A 14834-nucleotide genomic window follows, 5' to 3' on the forward strand; every position below is an offset into this window, starting at 1 on the left:
TGTCTTGGTCTGGTTAGCTGATTCTACCCTGAGAGGTCCTGGAGAATCTGACAACAGTTTTGAAAACAGTTCACTCTACTACTTCCCCTGCTGCTCCTTATTTCATTTATTACCCAGCATTTTTGTTGGACCAAATTGTCTTAGGCTAACCTCTGGGACTTCTGGGCTGAGAATTCCATTCTGTTGTTGGGTGCGATCTCGGGGAATAGACCTGTGGAAAGGCTGTGAGTGGCCAGTCATTAACCAGGCTGATCACACCATGGGTAAAGGGTGATCCCTAGGTTTTAGTAACATTCATGAACATGAAATAGTTCTGGCTTGGACTGCCAGAACTCTCATCCCCTCACCCTCGTTCTGTGGCACTTAGAGAGAAGATTCCTCTTTTGTAGAAAGAAGAGAAATGTCATGGGATTGGTTTCCATTTTTTCCTACCTTTTTCACCTGGTGAACTCTGTTGGGGAGATCTATCTCCTGGCTCACTGTGACAGGTTATGTTGGGGGCCAAGGGTTGGGGGCAGGGGGGAAGGAGTGGCAAGCGTTCTTTGGAAATATGTCTGTTTGAAAAGAATAACCAACCAAGACAAGTTGACTCTTTAATGTTCTGACTGCTCCGTTTCAGCTCATGGTTTCACTCGGGCTTTGTGATTTTTTTCTGTTTAGCATTTTCCATGCTTTATTGTTTCTAGAGGTGAGTGAGTTTGTTTAGTTTGTCTCCCGTCCCCTCTGAAGCCCTCTGTTGTGTACAGCAGTGAGCCTGCTCCCACCCTGGACCTGAGCTCCGGGATCAGATGGAAGGGAGGGCAGTGGGGTGGGCTGTCAGGGACATATCCATTGGTGCACAGGCCTTGGAAGAAGCAGAGATGGGAGGTGAGCCCTGCCCCACTTCCCCTTCTTCCCCATCTTGGATGTATAAATTGGTTTATCTTCTCATGGATTTGGAAAATTCTATCTTCCTAAATTCCTTTTATCCTTGAAGGTTCCTCCTCTCTGACTCCTTCTCTCCAGGCAGGATTGCACCAATGCTGTGTACAAAAGGGGCTGTGCCTAGCACATCTATCAACACCTTCCTTTCTCACCCACCTCTGGGAATGCCAAAGTCACCTGTCCTGGGGATAGGCCCCTTCTGGTCTCAGAGCTTGCTCAGAGGGGTGGAATATCATGCTACCTTCTAGCCCTTTGCTTCCATGTTTCCAGAGCAGGTAGTCTTTGAGGTGACACAATGCCAGGAATGGTCCCAGTCAGGGCCCAGGGTGGAAACACTCAGTCCAGTGAGTGTGCATGGCACACACCGATGGTCTTCCCCCACCTTTGGCTTGTGTTTTATGGTCACTCTTGGTAATGGTGTCTATACATCTGTAGACAGAACTGCTGTTCATGGAGGCTCCTGAGTGAAAGAAGATGGATACTAGACAGGGCAAATCTTTGAACTGGGGCTCCTTGAGTTGTTTCTTTGTAGACTTATGATGGGCAAGGAAACCCCCGCTCCCCTCCAAGGGTTCAGCCTCCTATGTGAAAGCCTCAGGGGAGCACACTCCATCATTGCCCTATACACAGAGTGATTCAGACCCAAGAACATCCCCCCGCACTCTCACCCTGTGGGGCACTGATTTTCCTCTTTCTCTCTCTCCTCTGTCCCTTTTGTACATATATTGGGGAGCAGGGTTGGGAGTGTGGGCCTATATCTTCTGCAGGCTCTGACTGTCATGAAGGCCTCGTGGTTCTGGATTCTGTGGTTGTGTCTTTTATAAACCATCACTGGGCATGGCTGTCCATCATCAGATCTAAACTAAAGCTCCCTGAAAAAACCTTCATGAATCACCAGCAAGTCCAAAATGAAGGGCTCCTTAGATGGCTTTTGGATCTTTGGGGGGTTCTCTGTTCCTCCCCTTTAGCCTCCAGTGCGCCTCTTTTCCCTGAGTGTTTCCGGATGTGTGCGTGTCTCCGTGTGCAAACCTGTGTATGTGCCTCTCTGTACATGTGTATGTCTCTCTTATTGTCTGTGTGTATTTGTTTGAGGATGGAGGAAGAGGGGCAGAGAGGACACGGGTGTGGATTTCCCAGTGTTTGCTTTTTTGCCTTCGTTGTGTGGTGCAGCCATCCGACATAAAGCCATGATGCCCAGTGAGGCAGGCGTCTACCAGTCTGTCTGTCTGTCCGTCCATCTGTCTGTGTGTCTTTGTGTTTCTCTCTCTCTCTCTTTCTATTCCTCTCTCTGCACAGTCATGGTAAGTAATGGAATGGAATGACAATGGTGTGTGGGGGTAGGGAGTGGGGATGCTTCTTAGTGCTGGTCCTTTTCTGCCAGGTGTGGTATGGAGTTCCTTAAGTGTCATTCATGTCAGAGGTCTTGAGAAACCGATGTCAGATGGAGTGGAGACCAACCTCTCAGGATCTGGGTCTGAGAAATAAGATGGAAGGATGGTCCCTGCATATTTGAGGGGCAAAACAATGCTGAGGTCTGGGTTCCCAGAACTCCAGATTGCTGGCTGGAGGTAGGGCATTGGGGGCCTGGCCAGTCATCCAGAGGGCTTTAATTTAATCTATTCCTTTGGGCTGGAGAGAAAGTCATTTGTCAGGAAGGGAAAAGAGAAGTTGTGTTGGGGGCTCACCCTCCACTTGGCAGACTATGATAGCGACTGCAGACATCTGTCCTTTTCCTTGGCCCCAGGGACCCCTCTGTGGATGGTGTTCCATGACACTCTCTGCGTCAGGCGTGCAGTGAGTCCCACAGCTGTGCCTTTTCCTGGTTTAATGGGCAGCTGACGGCAGAGACCAGCTTCTTTTGGGTTCCTACTATGATTAGACTCACTTCCCACTCATGAACTTTTAGCAATTCAAGTTGTCTAGATTTGGACTGTGACTCAGAAGGACTTTGGTATTCCTAGGTCCCACACTGCCCCTTTCTCCCCAGGCTCCAGATCCTCCCTGGTTCTGGTATTCAATCCTGAACAGGACTGAAAGCTGGCCAAAAGGACATGGTCAGGCAAGTCTGCTGCTGGGTCCTTCAAGAGCTGTTGTTGTTGAATTGGAAAGTCCAAGGTTTTATCAGCTTTCTCACAAAATGGAAGCAATCTATTAGCCTCCCCAAGAAGCTTCTTCTGTCTCCTGGCCCAGGAGTCCTGCTTAGTCCTGGCTCTCCAGCAAAGCACCCAGCCTCAGGCTTACAGCAAGTGTCTGAGGGAAATCTCTCAGTCCTAGGCCTTGGAGAGGAGCTAAGACAGGGGTTGGAAAGGAGAGGCCAGTCTCTGACCGCCCATGAGCCTTGTGCAATCATTCCTGGAACTGGCTCACTGCCTGATTTCTCTTATGTTACCAGTCTTAGAAGGAATCCGACTTCTTGAGAACCTAAATCTAGGAAAAATGGAGCTTGAGCTCATTTCCTTGCTCAGATCAGAAGTCATTAGACTAGTGGAACAAATAGTAAAGGACAGTTATTGAGCTGCCTTCTTTCAAGAAGCTCAGATGGAAAAGAAGCCCATTAGTTTATCTCTGGGGTAGTTTACCCGTCTTTTGGGTAACAGGGATGTAAATGAAATTCAGTGTTCAGATTTCATGGAGGTATTCTGGGTCTTTGGAGGCAAACCGCCTAAGGAGTAGTCAGGAGAAATGCATTTTATTCTTAGCCCTACCATTTACTGTTTCCCCATGGACAAGCCATTTTCTTTTTCTGCCCTGACTTTCATCATCTGTTACAAAATTTGGAACTGATTGACTTCAAGATTCTTTCCTACACAGAAGTGATGTGTCTGAATCCAGCCAGAGGTGTGCTGGTAAATGTTTGACAACCAGCTCTCTTGGGGGAAAAACTGTATTTAATCCACTATTAAATTTAATCTGCATTATTAACATTTTCTCCATCACTTTCTTAAGACTAACAGAGTAAGTCTCCATCGCTTACTTAAATCTAACAAAGCAATCAATCAAGCCCTGATTTTTGTAGCATTTGCTGGTTTTAAGATTTAGATGTTCATGTGAAAATGTAACGGTTGCTTGAGCTGGTACAATCTGACACCAGCACATCCCAGATTCCAGCATTACAATCAAGTGTTCAAGAAAGGGCTTGGTTTTAAATTTATGATAAAAAATTTAGGCAATGAGATGGCACAGAGGATAGAGTCATGTTCTTGGAGTCAAGAAGATGAGTTCAAATCCTGCCTCAGTACTAGTGACCCTGGACAAATCACTTTTCCATCCTGAGATTCCTCATCTGTAAAATGGGGATAATTTGCACGTCCATCACAGGTTGTGAGGATCCAATGAGATATGTGGTTTTTCAAACCTTAAGGCACTCTACAAAGGGTAATTATTATTATTTTTGTTGTTGATGTTGATGTTGCTATTGGCTTAAATTTAAATCACCCCAGATGGTCTATAAACACCAAAGCTTTGCAGAAACCTTCTTACCTGAGCCTATATTCAGGGGGAAGAGAAGCTCTTTTACCATAAATAGGGGCTGCTTGACTTGGGGTCAAGAAACTAGAAAAGTCAGTAGAAGTTTTTTTTATTGGTAGCCCTAAGCTAACTGGGACATGGAGAACAGTGATCTTTAGCTCATGGTGAGCATCTTCATCCTCCACCCAAAGACAATGCCTGGATGTAAGTAGCTACCGTTCACCCCTAGTCACGGCTGGGTGTGAAAAAGCCCAAGTAGGTTCTGGGTCCACCTTTTGGCTGGCTGGGAATGAGAGAGCCCCAGAGACTCAGATTAGTTTTTAAGGGGGGCTGGAGGGTTGGGGTAGGGGAATGGGGGTTGACTCCAGGGTTAATGGCTTCTCATTCTCTTTTAAGCATTGGTTGTGTTTCTCAGGGGGAATCTTTGGAAAGGGATGGGAGTCAACTCTGGTGTCATTGCTTCCTACCTACCTGCCCCCACTTTCCCTTCTTTGAGGAGATGGTTTTCTTTTGTAGCTGGTTCACTTTTCTGAAAGCCTCCCTGGGCTCCTTCCAAGACCAGGTTGCTTCTCCTGATGGGTCAGGCTGGGCCAGACCAGGCCAGACCGGGCCACGGCTGCCTGAGTCTCCTCCCTGTGTGTTAGAATTTTATCTTATTTTTTTCTCACCTTTGGCTCTGTTCTGTTTTTTGCATGTGCAGTTTTGTAAAGCAAAATCGAGGCACTGTATCTCGCAGCTCATCCGCCTCCAGCGTAAATTCACCGTGAGTTGCTCTCTGTTACGATATTCCATAAATGGCTCTCTGATATATGCACCCATGTGGCTCATTTCTTCGCCTGCTTTAACTCCTCTTCCCTCCTGAAAGCCATTCACATCATTGGATCCAACACCTCCTAGGCCTGGATGGGGAGTGTCAACTAGCTTCACCCTGAATGGGAGCTGCCTGGTGTTTTATACAGGGAATATTTTGACATTCTAAATGTAGTTCGATACTACCCCCTACCCTTCCCTTTTCTTTCTTTGTCTCTGTCAGTCTGTCTGTCCATCAGTCTGTCTGTCTGCTGTCCCTGTCTCTAACATGCCTGAGTTCATTGTCTTGGTTTCTTTCCATTTTGGATATTGTGCTTTGTCAGTGATGATTTCTGTAGTCCTATATGTTTGGTCTTGGTCTTAGGGGAAGGGCCATGAGTGCAGTTAGAGGTCTTTCAGGGTCCTGACCATCTCAGCCCTGCATCAGGTCTCCTCAAACACTGCTCAGCTATGGATACTGTACAGTGAGACCACCTAGCCCGCAGGATTCCGCAATCCCTCACCTGGGAGACTTGGGGTGAGACATTAGGCAGGGGATACACAAGGCACTTGTTAATTTATTCCCTAAGCAAAAATAGGGAAGCTTGAGCCAATTTTCTAGCTGAGTCATCTGAGGCCAGAGACTAAGAAGAGTCCTGGAGACAGGATCTGAGAGGCAGACCCAGCCTGAGAGCAGTCACATTGGAACAAGGCACAGTGGCAAGACCAGCCAGCCTTGGTACTCAGCCACCTGACTCGAGGGCCCGCTGTGTCCCTTAAACGGTGTCTCTCTCATTTGTCTGAACTTAAGCTCTTCATTTGAGAGGGCCTTAAAGTCTGTTAACTCACCCTTTAATAAAAAGGCTCATTAGGATGGGGTCTATTTTGGTTATAATGTGACATTTTCCCCAGGCTTCATTCCCATCTCATTGGATACATGAATGAGGATCTCACTCAGGTTGGTCCATGAGTGGCAACAAGCTGACCTAGCCTGGAAACTGAGCCTTGATCTTTTCTACCGGAGCTGCTGCCGACAAGCTTCATGAGTCAGACCCATCACCCCAAATATAGAGCAGGAGCCTGAGTTCCAGGGAAGATAATACTTCTTGTATGTTCTCTCTACACTGTCTTTTTCTTCAAGGAGAAGTTTCTTGCCTTTCCTTCCTTCCTTCCTTCCTTCCTTCCTTCCTTCCTTCCTTCCTTCCTTCCTTCCTTCCTTCTTCCTTCCTTCCTTCCTTCCTTCCTTCCTTCCTTCCTTCCTTTCTTTCTTTCTTTCTTTCTTATCTTTCTTTCTTTCTTTCTTTCTTTCTTTCTTTCTTTCTTTCTTTCTTTCTTTCTTCCTTTCTTCCTTTCTTTCTTCCTTCCTTCCTTCCTTCCTTCCTTCCTTCCTTCCTTCCTTCCTTCCTTCCTTCCTTTCTTTCTTCCTTTCTTTCTTCCTTTCTTTCTTCCTTCCTTTCTTTCTTTCTTTCTTTCTTTCTTTCTTTCTTTCTTTCTTCTTTCTTTCTTTCTTTCTTTCTTTCTTTCTTTCTTTCTTTCTTTCTTTCTTTCTTCTTTCTTTCTTTCTTTCTTTCTTTCTTTCTTTCTTTCTTCTTTCTTTCTTTCTTTCTTTCTTTCTTTCTTTCTTTCTTTCTTTCTTTCTTTCGTCTGTTATGGCAAAAGAAGTGCTCCCATGAAGCGGACTACTAAGTGGTTGATTCCCACTGGCTGGTGAGAGCAGAAAGTAGGACAGATACTTTCAAATATACTAGTCTAGAAGCTACCCTTTTCTCCTTTAAGTGCACTCCTCTGGGCTAACTTGAATGAAATTATCATCTTCCCAGAGACCCCCATAACTGAGGAACTCAGTGAATAATGACTTAGGCCTTCCTACAAGCCTGAATCTTTTCCTCAGAGTGGAGAGTGACTTTTGGAAGTAATAGCTGCTAGGCCTGGCACTTACTGAAAGACACCTGGGAGAATCTACTTCAGCTTTGAACAATCAGTCTAAATAACTAATATTTAAGGGTGTTGATATGCCTGTACAAGGTACAGTTCATCTCTATAGTTTATATTTCTGTTGATATTTTGTCTGGAGCAAACCAACCTTCCTCCAACTACATCAGGGAGGACCACTACTCACTTTTCTGTGTGTTGATTAGGGGTGGAGAATTCCTTCAATGTTATAGTCCAATAGATCCTGTCCAACAATGGAGATGATCTCAGACACCCCAATAATGTTGGGAAGGAACAGTGGGTCCAACTTCAACACTCTCAAGGAGATCTTTGCTTCTCGTTAATCAGAATGGGCTGTAAATAGAAATTCTACAAATTAGTCATTGGGAAGAGAGAGTAGTATATGTTAATCAGAGATCTGGCTTTGAAATTAACAAGAGCTAGGTTCAAGTCCTACCTCCAAGTCATACCAGCCATGTGACCATGATAGTCAACTATCTAAATTCTCAGTGACCCAGGCAATGAAGATTCTTAGTTACAGAGGAGTTGCCAATCTATGTCACCGAGGGAGTTTCCACATACTGAAGAAGTCACCACTCTAGACATCTCCCTCCCAATACCTTTCCCCAATTATTTGAATGCGCTATGACTTAAGCCATTTAAGCATCTTATTTATTTATTTAAGTCTGAAGTTGACGTGAAGCTTGTGGCTATCTTTCTAAAGCTTGTTGGTGGTGTTGGAGACCATTTGATTAGGATTTTTATGGGCAGAAGTCTCTAAGTCCACAGGGATTGGGTGAGCCTCAGTAAGGCTCCATACTTATAATAGCCCTTCAGTAAGGGCCTTTTGGTAAGACAGCAGATCTTTCTTCATAAGGACATTTAGATACAACCAGAAGAAAAGGAAGAAGAAAGACCCCAGAGAAGCTCCTCTTTAACCTATATACATATAGACAGTCAGACACACCTCCACCCATCCTGAGGATTCTGGATCAAGGGATTACCTGTGAATGAGGTCCCAGAAAGGATAAACTGAATTTCCATGGTGGGGAGGCAGGAGAATAGGTATTAAAGGGGGGAAAAACCAACTATGTTTCACTATTTTCTTTCACTTTATGCTAGCTGATTCTAGTGGAACTTCTTGGAAACTTCCTTGCGGGGAGGGGAGTGGGTGAAGGAGATTCATACAAGAGAGGGACAGGAGGGTCTGGGTTCTGGACCCATAGAGCCCAGGGAGCTACAGCCACTTGTGGAGTTTCCCTGAGCACCATTGACTCTAAGCAGAGGTTAGTGGAGAAACAGCTAACCAGACTTTCCAAACCCAGCAGCTTCATTTGCCCTATCTTCCAGGGAAAATATCTGGGCCCAGAGGGTTTCCATCTAGCATGACTGCTCCATCTCCATCCATAAATATTAACCCATTGCTCACTCAGGTGCCTTCCTGTGCTGGTGCTGCCATCTATCCGCTCTCATCCATTCCCTATCCCTGTTCATAGGCCAGGCCTCTGAAGCTGAGACATTGCCTTCTCTGCTGGGTCAGATGAGAGGATCCAAGGATCTAACTTGACGGAAAGTTAGTTGTATGAACAAGTCCAAGCAAATGACTCAATGAAGAGTAACCTTCCATCCTGGAATTGGGCTGGATAGTGCAGTAGTTAGAACACTTGCTTAATGAAGTTCTGGGATCAGATCTGGGTTGACCATGGCCACAGTGGTACAATGAAAGGAGCAATGGAGCTGAAGTCTGAGGATGTGGGTGCAAATCCTGCCTCTGAGGCTTACTCCTTGTGTGACTAGAGGTAGACAAATCACTCAACCTTTCTAGGAATGTAGTTGGGCAGGGGGATTGAACTGAACTGCCTCTGAGGTCCTTTCAACCTCTAGATCCTTGCTCCAATGACTCTGGGTTAACAAGACACCACATCTTCCATTTAACTGTAAAGTACGGTGATTTGATCCCCACAAGGCCCAGGGACCTGCCACTGGCCACAAAGGTGACCAGACAGTACAGAACCAAATGAGAGGATTTGTGAGAAGTACTTTGTAACAAGAGGGAACCCTATAGAATCAGTAGTTATGATACAATTGTGTGCATGCCTTGACACTGATGCTGACAGGGTGGTGGTGAGGTGACCAGAGTCACACAAATTGGTGGCTGGGGTGGCTTATTTGTTTATATTTTGCATATATATATAGTATATATTTAACCGAAGCACCTCAAGCAGACTCTTTTCTAGGGAGAATGATGACTGAGGAGGTCAAGGGCATACAGCTCAGCTTATCCACAGGGATGCAAGCTTGGGGTAGTTGCCTAGTGCTGGGGTACTGATAGAGGTGCCTAGACTGTGGTACATTGAGGACAGTGAAGGCTCTGCCAAGTCCCCAGGAAGTTTGGTGCCTTATGGGGGTGGGGTGAGGGGAGTATAAGAGGGCTCAGAGCTATGTCTCTCTAAGCGTCCATGTATCGGGACTGAAGGGAACCTCAAAAGTGTCTCTGTTTCTTTAATCCTGGAGAAAAGAAGGAATGGTTTGTATTTAGTTGGGAGAGTTGCAAAATGCTCATCCTAAAATGTGGCTGGGTCTGCCAGGAGGGGAGATGGTCCTTCTGTGGCCAGAGACCTTTAGGGAGATAGGGCTAACCTTCTTCCCTCTGAGGAGGCTCAGTGGAGGTGGGGGAGGGCAGAATCAATAGAATCCTTGGTCGCCGAGCCCTTGAAGAAAGTCTGGGCAGCACCTCGTCTTTCAAACGATTGCCTAATTTCTCCTATGATGTTTGTTCCATCCCCCTCCCCCATTTCTCTTCATGAAATAATCTCTTCATTTCTCCTGACTCCTTCACAAACTAACCCATCTCCAGCTTGCAACTGAAATCAGTGGCTTGGGGCTGGGGGGGATGTGTGTGTGTGTGTGTGTGTGAGCATGCATATACATGTGGTTTAGAGTACAGCCCTACAAGCTGTGTAAAGCCCGATATGGTTCCCATGGTTACAGGGCATCCTGGGGAAATTACAATTTTCTGTCCCTGTGACAGAGAATTCAATTGTGGCTCCCAGTCATCCCCTGGATCTAACCAGCTTTTCCTTGGTAAGCCCAGCCCCAGTCCCTGGGGGTGAGTGGGAGCAGAGACCAATTTCCAATGAGGTCTAATTACATTCCTGCCAATTTCTTCTTCTTCCCTGCACTCTTAGTCTCAAAGTAACTCAATGGCTTTGGCCAAGGTATTTTATTGGGGGGGGGGTGTGAGGGGTGTAGAATCAAAAGGGGGGTGGGGTGGAGAGAAAAAAAAGAAATGCAAAATTCCTTAAGCAGGAAGAATCAGACTCTGCTTACGGTTCTAGATTTGTTGGGTCATCTGTCCAAGAAAGTGGAGGTTCCTGAGGCCTTTCCTCACCTTTTTAGGACCTTGATAAAGCTAAAGCATTGAATATCTTCTAAAGGAACCCCCATAATACCTTTCTAAAATACCTCTTTGGGTGTTTTCTGCTCCTTCTGTCGGTCCAGGATACACCTGTGAACTCGTAGGACCACACTCAGGATACCCCTTCTACTAGTTCAGTCAGTTGGCCACCCAAATTGCCATCTGAAATCATACACAAGTAGTGCCCCACTCCCAAGCCATCTCCCTAGTACTTCCCATTTCCCCAAGACAAGGGCAAGGATTGGGAACCTAGGAAGGATGTTTGAAAATCTAAGTGTCCCAAGGGGGTAAAATAGGGTTCTTGGGAGCAATTTGGGTTTAGCTGAGACATCAGCTTTGTCTCTTTCCCAAGAGTTCTCATGAGATCCATCAACTTAGGGAGGGACCCCAGTAACAGGGATCTCCTCAGAGCCCTGAATGAGGATGGAGAGCATAAGTCTCTCCTCCACTTGTTTATGTGAGCCCCAGGATTATCTGGTCCAGTTCCCAACTGGACCACCCCAGGCCAACATTTGAAAATACCGACCTTGAGCAGGTAGGAGGGCAAGAAATTCCTCTTCGGGGGATGATCCCAACCCAGCAGGTTGCAGTGATGATAAAGCCATAGGTTTGTGGTGGTGCTGGGAGGTCTGAGTAGGGGAATGAAGGTGGAGTGCAAAGTCATGGGAGTCAGAGCCCAGAAAGACCCATGGCAACTTCATAGTGTATTGGCTAGACTCAGAGTCAGAAGACCTAGGTTCAAATCCTGCCTCAGATACTTACTAGCCCAACTCTGAGCCTCAGGTTCCTCATCTGTAAAATGAGCTTATACTCCCTGGACTCTAATGTCCCTTTCAGTTCTAAACTTCTTATCTTGCTCTGGGACTCTATGAAGTATTGTCCCCTTCCTCCTTCCCTACCCCGCCACCCCACCTAGTGCAGGCTCTTATCACTCTAGACAATCTAGGAGCTTCCTTCACCCATAATTCTGCCTATACTAGCCATCTCTTCATCTCTGTGTGCATACTTTGGCTTCCCTATGTGATTTCCCCTCCAGAATAAAAATTTTAGACCTTTTAAGATAAAACAAGTTTAAAAAGAAAAGGAAGAGTGGAAAAGGGGGAGTGGGTGGGGATGTGAAGACAGGAAGGTATTCACTCCCTTGTCTTTCTTCTTTCTGCAGCAAGCAGCAGAACTCAGCCAAGGCCAGGTCGGTGTGGGAGCAGCGCACCAGTCAGATTCGTCTACACAATTTCCAGGCCAGCTGCGAGGCCCTGTACAGTGAGATGGACCCTGAGGAGCGCCTCCGCTACACCACCACCCTCCACATCCGGCCTGACATGAAGACTCACCTAGATCGACCACTAGTGGTGGAACCCCGTAGAGAAGAAGGGGTCCGGGCCCCCACGGGCAAGCCGGGGCTGGGGAGGCTCCGGAGGCCACTGAGCCAAACAAGGTGTCCCCCAGTGCGGCTGCAGAGGGCCCCGAGGTTCCCCGCAGCACCACCGGCACAGGGAGAAGGAAAAGGAGAAAGAAAGGACAAGTCAGGGCTGGGGAGCAGCAGGAGAAGGGAGAAGGGCTCAGGGAGGAAAATGGGGAATCGGGCGTCACCTGTAAAGAGGAACGGCACCGGCAGCGCCGGAGCAGAAGCAAGGAGACCGGGGGGAAATAAAGAGGGGAAATGCGAGCGTTCCAGGGGCCAGGAAGGGGGCCGGAGGCACCACCGCCGGGGTTCTGTGGAGGATGTCACTACTGAGAAGGAGCACCGGCGGCACCGTGCCCATCGGCACTCGGCAGAGCCACCCGGCAAAGAAGGCAATGGCACCGTGAGTGGGGCCAGGACTGAGCGCCGAGCACGGCATCGGGGAGGCTCCCGCTCAGGGACCCGGGAAGGAGAGCCTGGACCCAAGGGAGAGAATGGAGAGGAGCCTCCCGGAGGCACAAGACCAGACACAAAGCCCTCTCCATGTATGAATCGGTGGAAAAGGAACCTGGAGAGAAGGATGGGAGACTGTGGAGAAGGAGCTGCGGAATCATCAGCCCAAGTGAGTGGGTGGGAGCTGGGGTGTCAGGGTCCCATAGGAAGGGTAGGGCAGATTCTGGGGAGAGGGGTGGGGACATAGTTGGACCAAAATGGAAGGGGATGGAGGTCCATGAATCTTAATGAATGATCATATTGGCTTCAAGGGAGGAGTCAGTCAAAACTTACAGATGGGAAGTAGAAATTGTGAGAACAGGCAAATTGATCATGTATGTACATATATGTACACATCTCTGTGTCTGTCTTTCTGTCTCTATCTTTCTCTCCTCTGTCTCTCTCTCTGTCTCTCTCTGTCTCTTTCTCTTTTCCCCCTCTTCCTCTGTCTCTGTCTGTCCATCCGTTTGTTTGTCTGTCTGTCTCCCCCCCCCAACTAGAATCTCAGAGTTGGGAGACCCTCAGAGGCCATTTTGACTAACCTTCTTCCCATCTTCCCAATATATTACTAGCTTGGCCTTGAAAGATAGTCATCTAACCTCTGTTGAAATACCTCTAGCTCTGGAGGGCTTGAGGAGTCTCATTACCTCTGAAACAAGCCCATTCCATTCTTCGAAAAGCTCTGATTGCTAGGCAGATCTTCATTAGATTGAGCAGAATTCTGTCTCCCTTTAATATCCCTCCTTTGTCTCCAAGCCTCCTCTCTGCGGGGTGACACGGAATAATTCTAATCCCTCCGGAGCACCTACTATGTGCCTGATCTGCAAATCTTCAGATGGCCCTTGTGAGGTCTGAATGAGAATCCATACATCATCCTAGCAGAACAGTTCTCTTAAATTTGGAATTCAGACTGAAAAGAATTCTTTGGATATGGTACATAGGGCCATATGTCCTATGTCATCTTCATTCTGGACCTTCCACTTCCATTACTGCAGCCTAAGGCCAAGTTAGCTTGGTTGATTGTCAATAAACTAAGGCAGAAGCAAATTAAGAGGGTTGAGTAGTTCTGATTTTTCTCAGTCTGACTCCAGACATTCTTTAAGTCCATTAGCATTATGCTATTTGCCCTAAGCATTCAATCTCTCCTACCATGTTCTTTTTCTTGCTTCGTTAATAAAGTAAATAAAATAATAATAATAAAGGCCTACAAAAGGCCTTTATGTTGCCTTTGCATTTTTTTTTTGCAAGCCTAAAAGATTTTCAGTTTTGTTAGAAAGAGAAGACATTTGGACAATGATACAATTTAGAGGTAGAAGGAACCTCAGGAGTCATTTAATCCAATTCTGTCATTTAACAAAAAAAGGAAACTGAGGCCCAGAGACAGGAAGTAATTGGCCCAAGATTACATAGCTATTAAGTGGCAGAATTAGACCTAGAATTAGTCCATGCCTCTCTCCATTTAGATAACTCAAAAATTGTTTTGGGCACAACCCAACTTCCTTTTCTCTGTGATTTTGAACAAATTATTCCCACCACCACCCACCCCAGTCCTTTTGAGCCTTAGTTTCCTTATTTGTAAATGAGGGGTTTTAAATTCAATAACCTCTAATATCTCTTTCCAGTCCTAATATTCTTTGGCTCTGGTTAGATTACTACAATGACTCAATCAACAAACATTTTTAAGTATCTGCTTTGTGCCAGGCATTGTGCTGAGTGCTAGGGATTCAAAAAGAGAAGAAACACAGTCCTTGCTTCCAAGGATCTTGAATTCTAATCTTATATTCTAACTCAGATAACGGGAAGGTACTTGTGGCCCAGAGTAAGTCAGAGAAGACTTCTTGGAGAAGATGAGTCTTTGGTTGGACCTTGAGGGAAAATTTAAGTGTTGCAGAGCTGAGATGTCTTCTTTTCCATACTAATTATACTTAGAAATCAGACCATTTGCTGGAATTTTCCATCAAACACTATCTAATGGTACTTGAGCTCCTGACAATTCCTGCCTGTTCACCATCACATACGGTCTTCCTCTCAGCAATCTTGCCCTGAGGAAGACTAAGGAGAGTAGACTAGGGAGCTGTTCTCACCTATTGCCAAAGGATTACAGATTTAGTGCCAGAAGGAACCTTAGAAGCCATCTACTGTAAGTCCTTGTTTTATAGATGAGGACACTGAGGTTCAGTGAATGTGTATGATTCACACAAGGTTATACAATTAGTATGAAGAGCCAGGTAGTAGATGAGAGAGGGAGCATTTGAACTCATGTCCTCTGACTCCAGAACCAGTGCTCCTCCAAACGTATCCCATTGCCCTGTTGCAAGCAAAGAAAGTGAGGATGCATAGGAAGTGTCTCAGACAGAGCAACAGGCTGTAGAAGTCATCACTCACCTTGACTGACAAGTATTTACTGGG

General features: G+C 46.3%; 1 protein-coding gene across 1 annotated transcript in view; it reads left to right on the plus strand.

The window, feature by feature from the left end:
- CACNA1B (calcium voltage-gated channel subunit alpha1 B) overlaps nucleotides 1-14834 on the plus strand; it is a 268165-nt gene that overhangs the window by 134502 nt on the left and 118829 nt on the right. Inside the window, 5 exon segments of the mRNA XM_056812766.1 lie at nucleotides 11694-11939; nucleotides 11978-12179; nucleotides 12181-12439; nucleotides 12442-12513; nucleotides 12516-12555. Coding sequence (XP_056668744.1) covers nucleotides 11694-11939; nucleotides 11978-12179; nucleotides 12181-12439; nucleotides 12442-12513; nucleotides 12516-12555 — 819 coding nt within the window.

The sequence above is a fragment of the Monodelphis domestica genome, chromosome 1 (assembly GCF_027887165.1).
Source record: "Monodelphis domestica isolate mMonDom1 chromosome 1, mMonDom1.pri, whole genome shotgun sequence".
In the NCBI taxonomy this organism is placed as follows: domain Eukaryota; kingdom Metazoa; phylum Chordata; class Mammalia; order Didelphimorphia; family Didelphidae; genus Monodelphis; species Monodelphis domestica.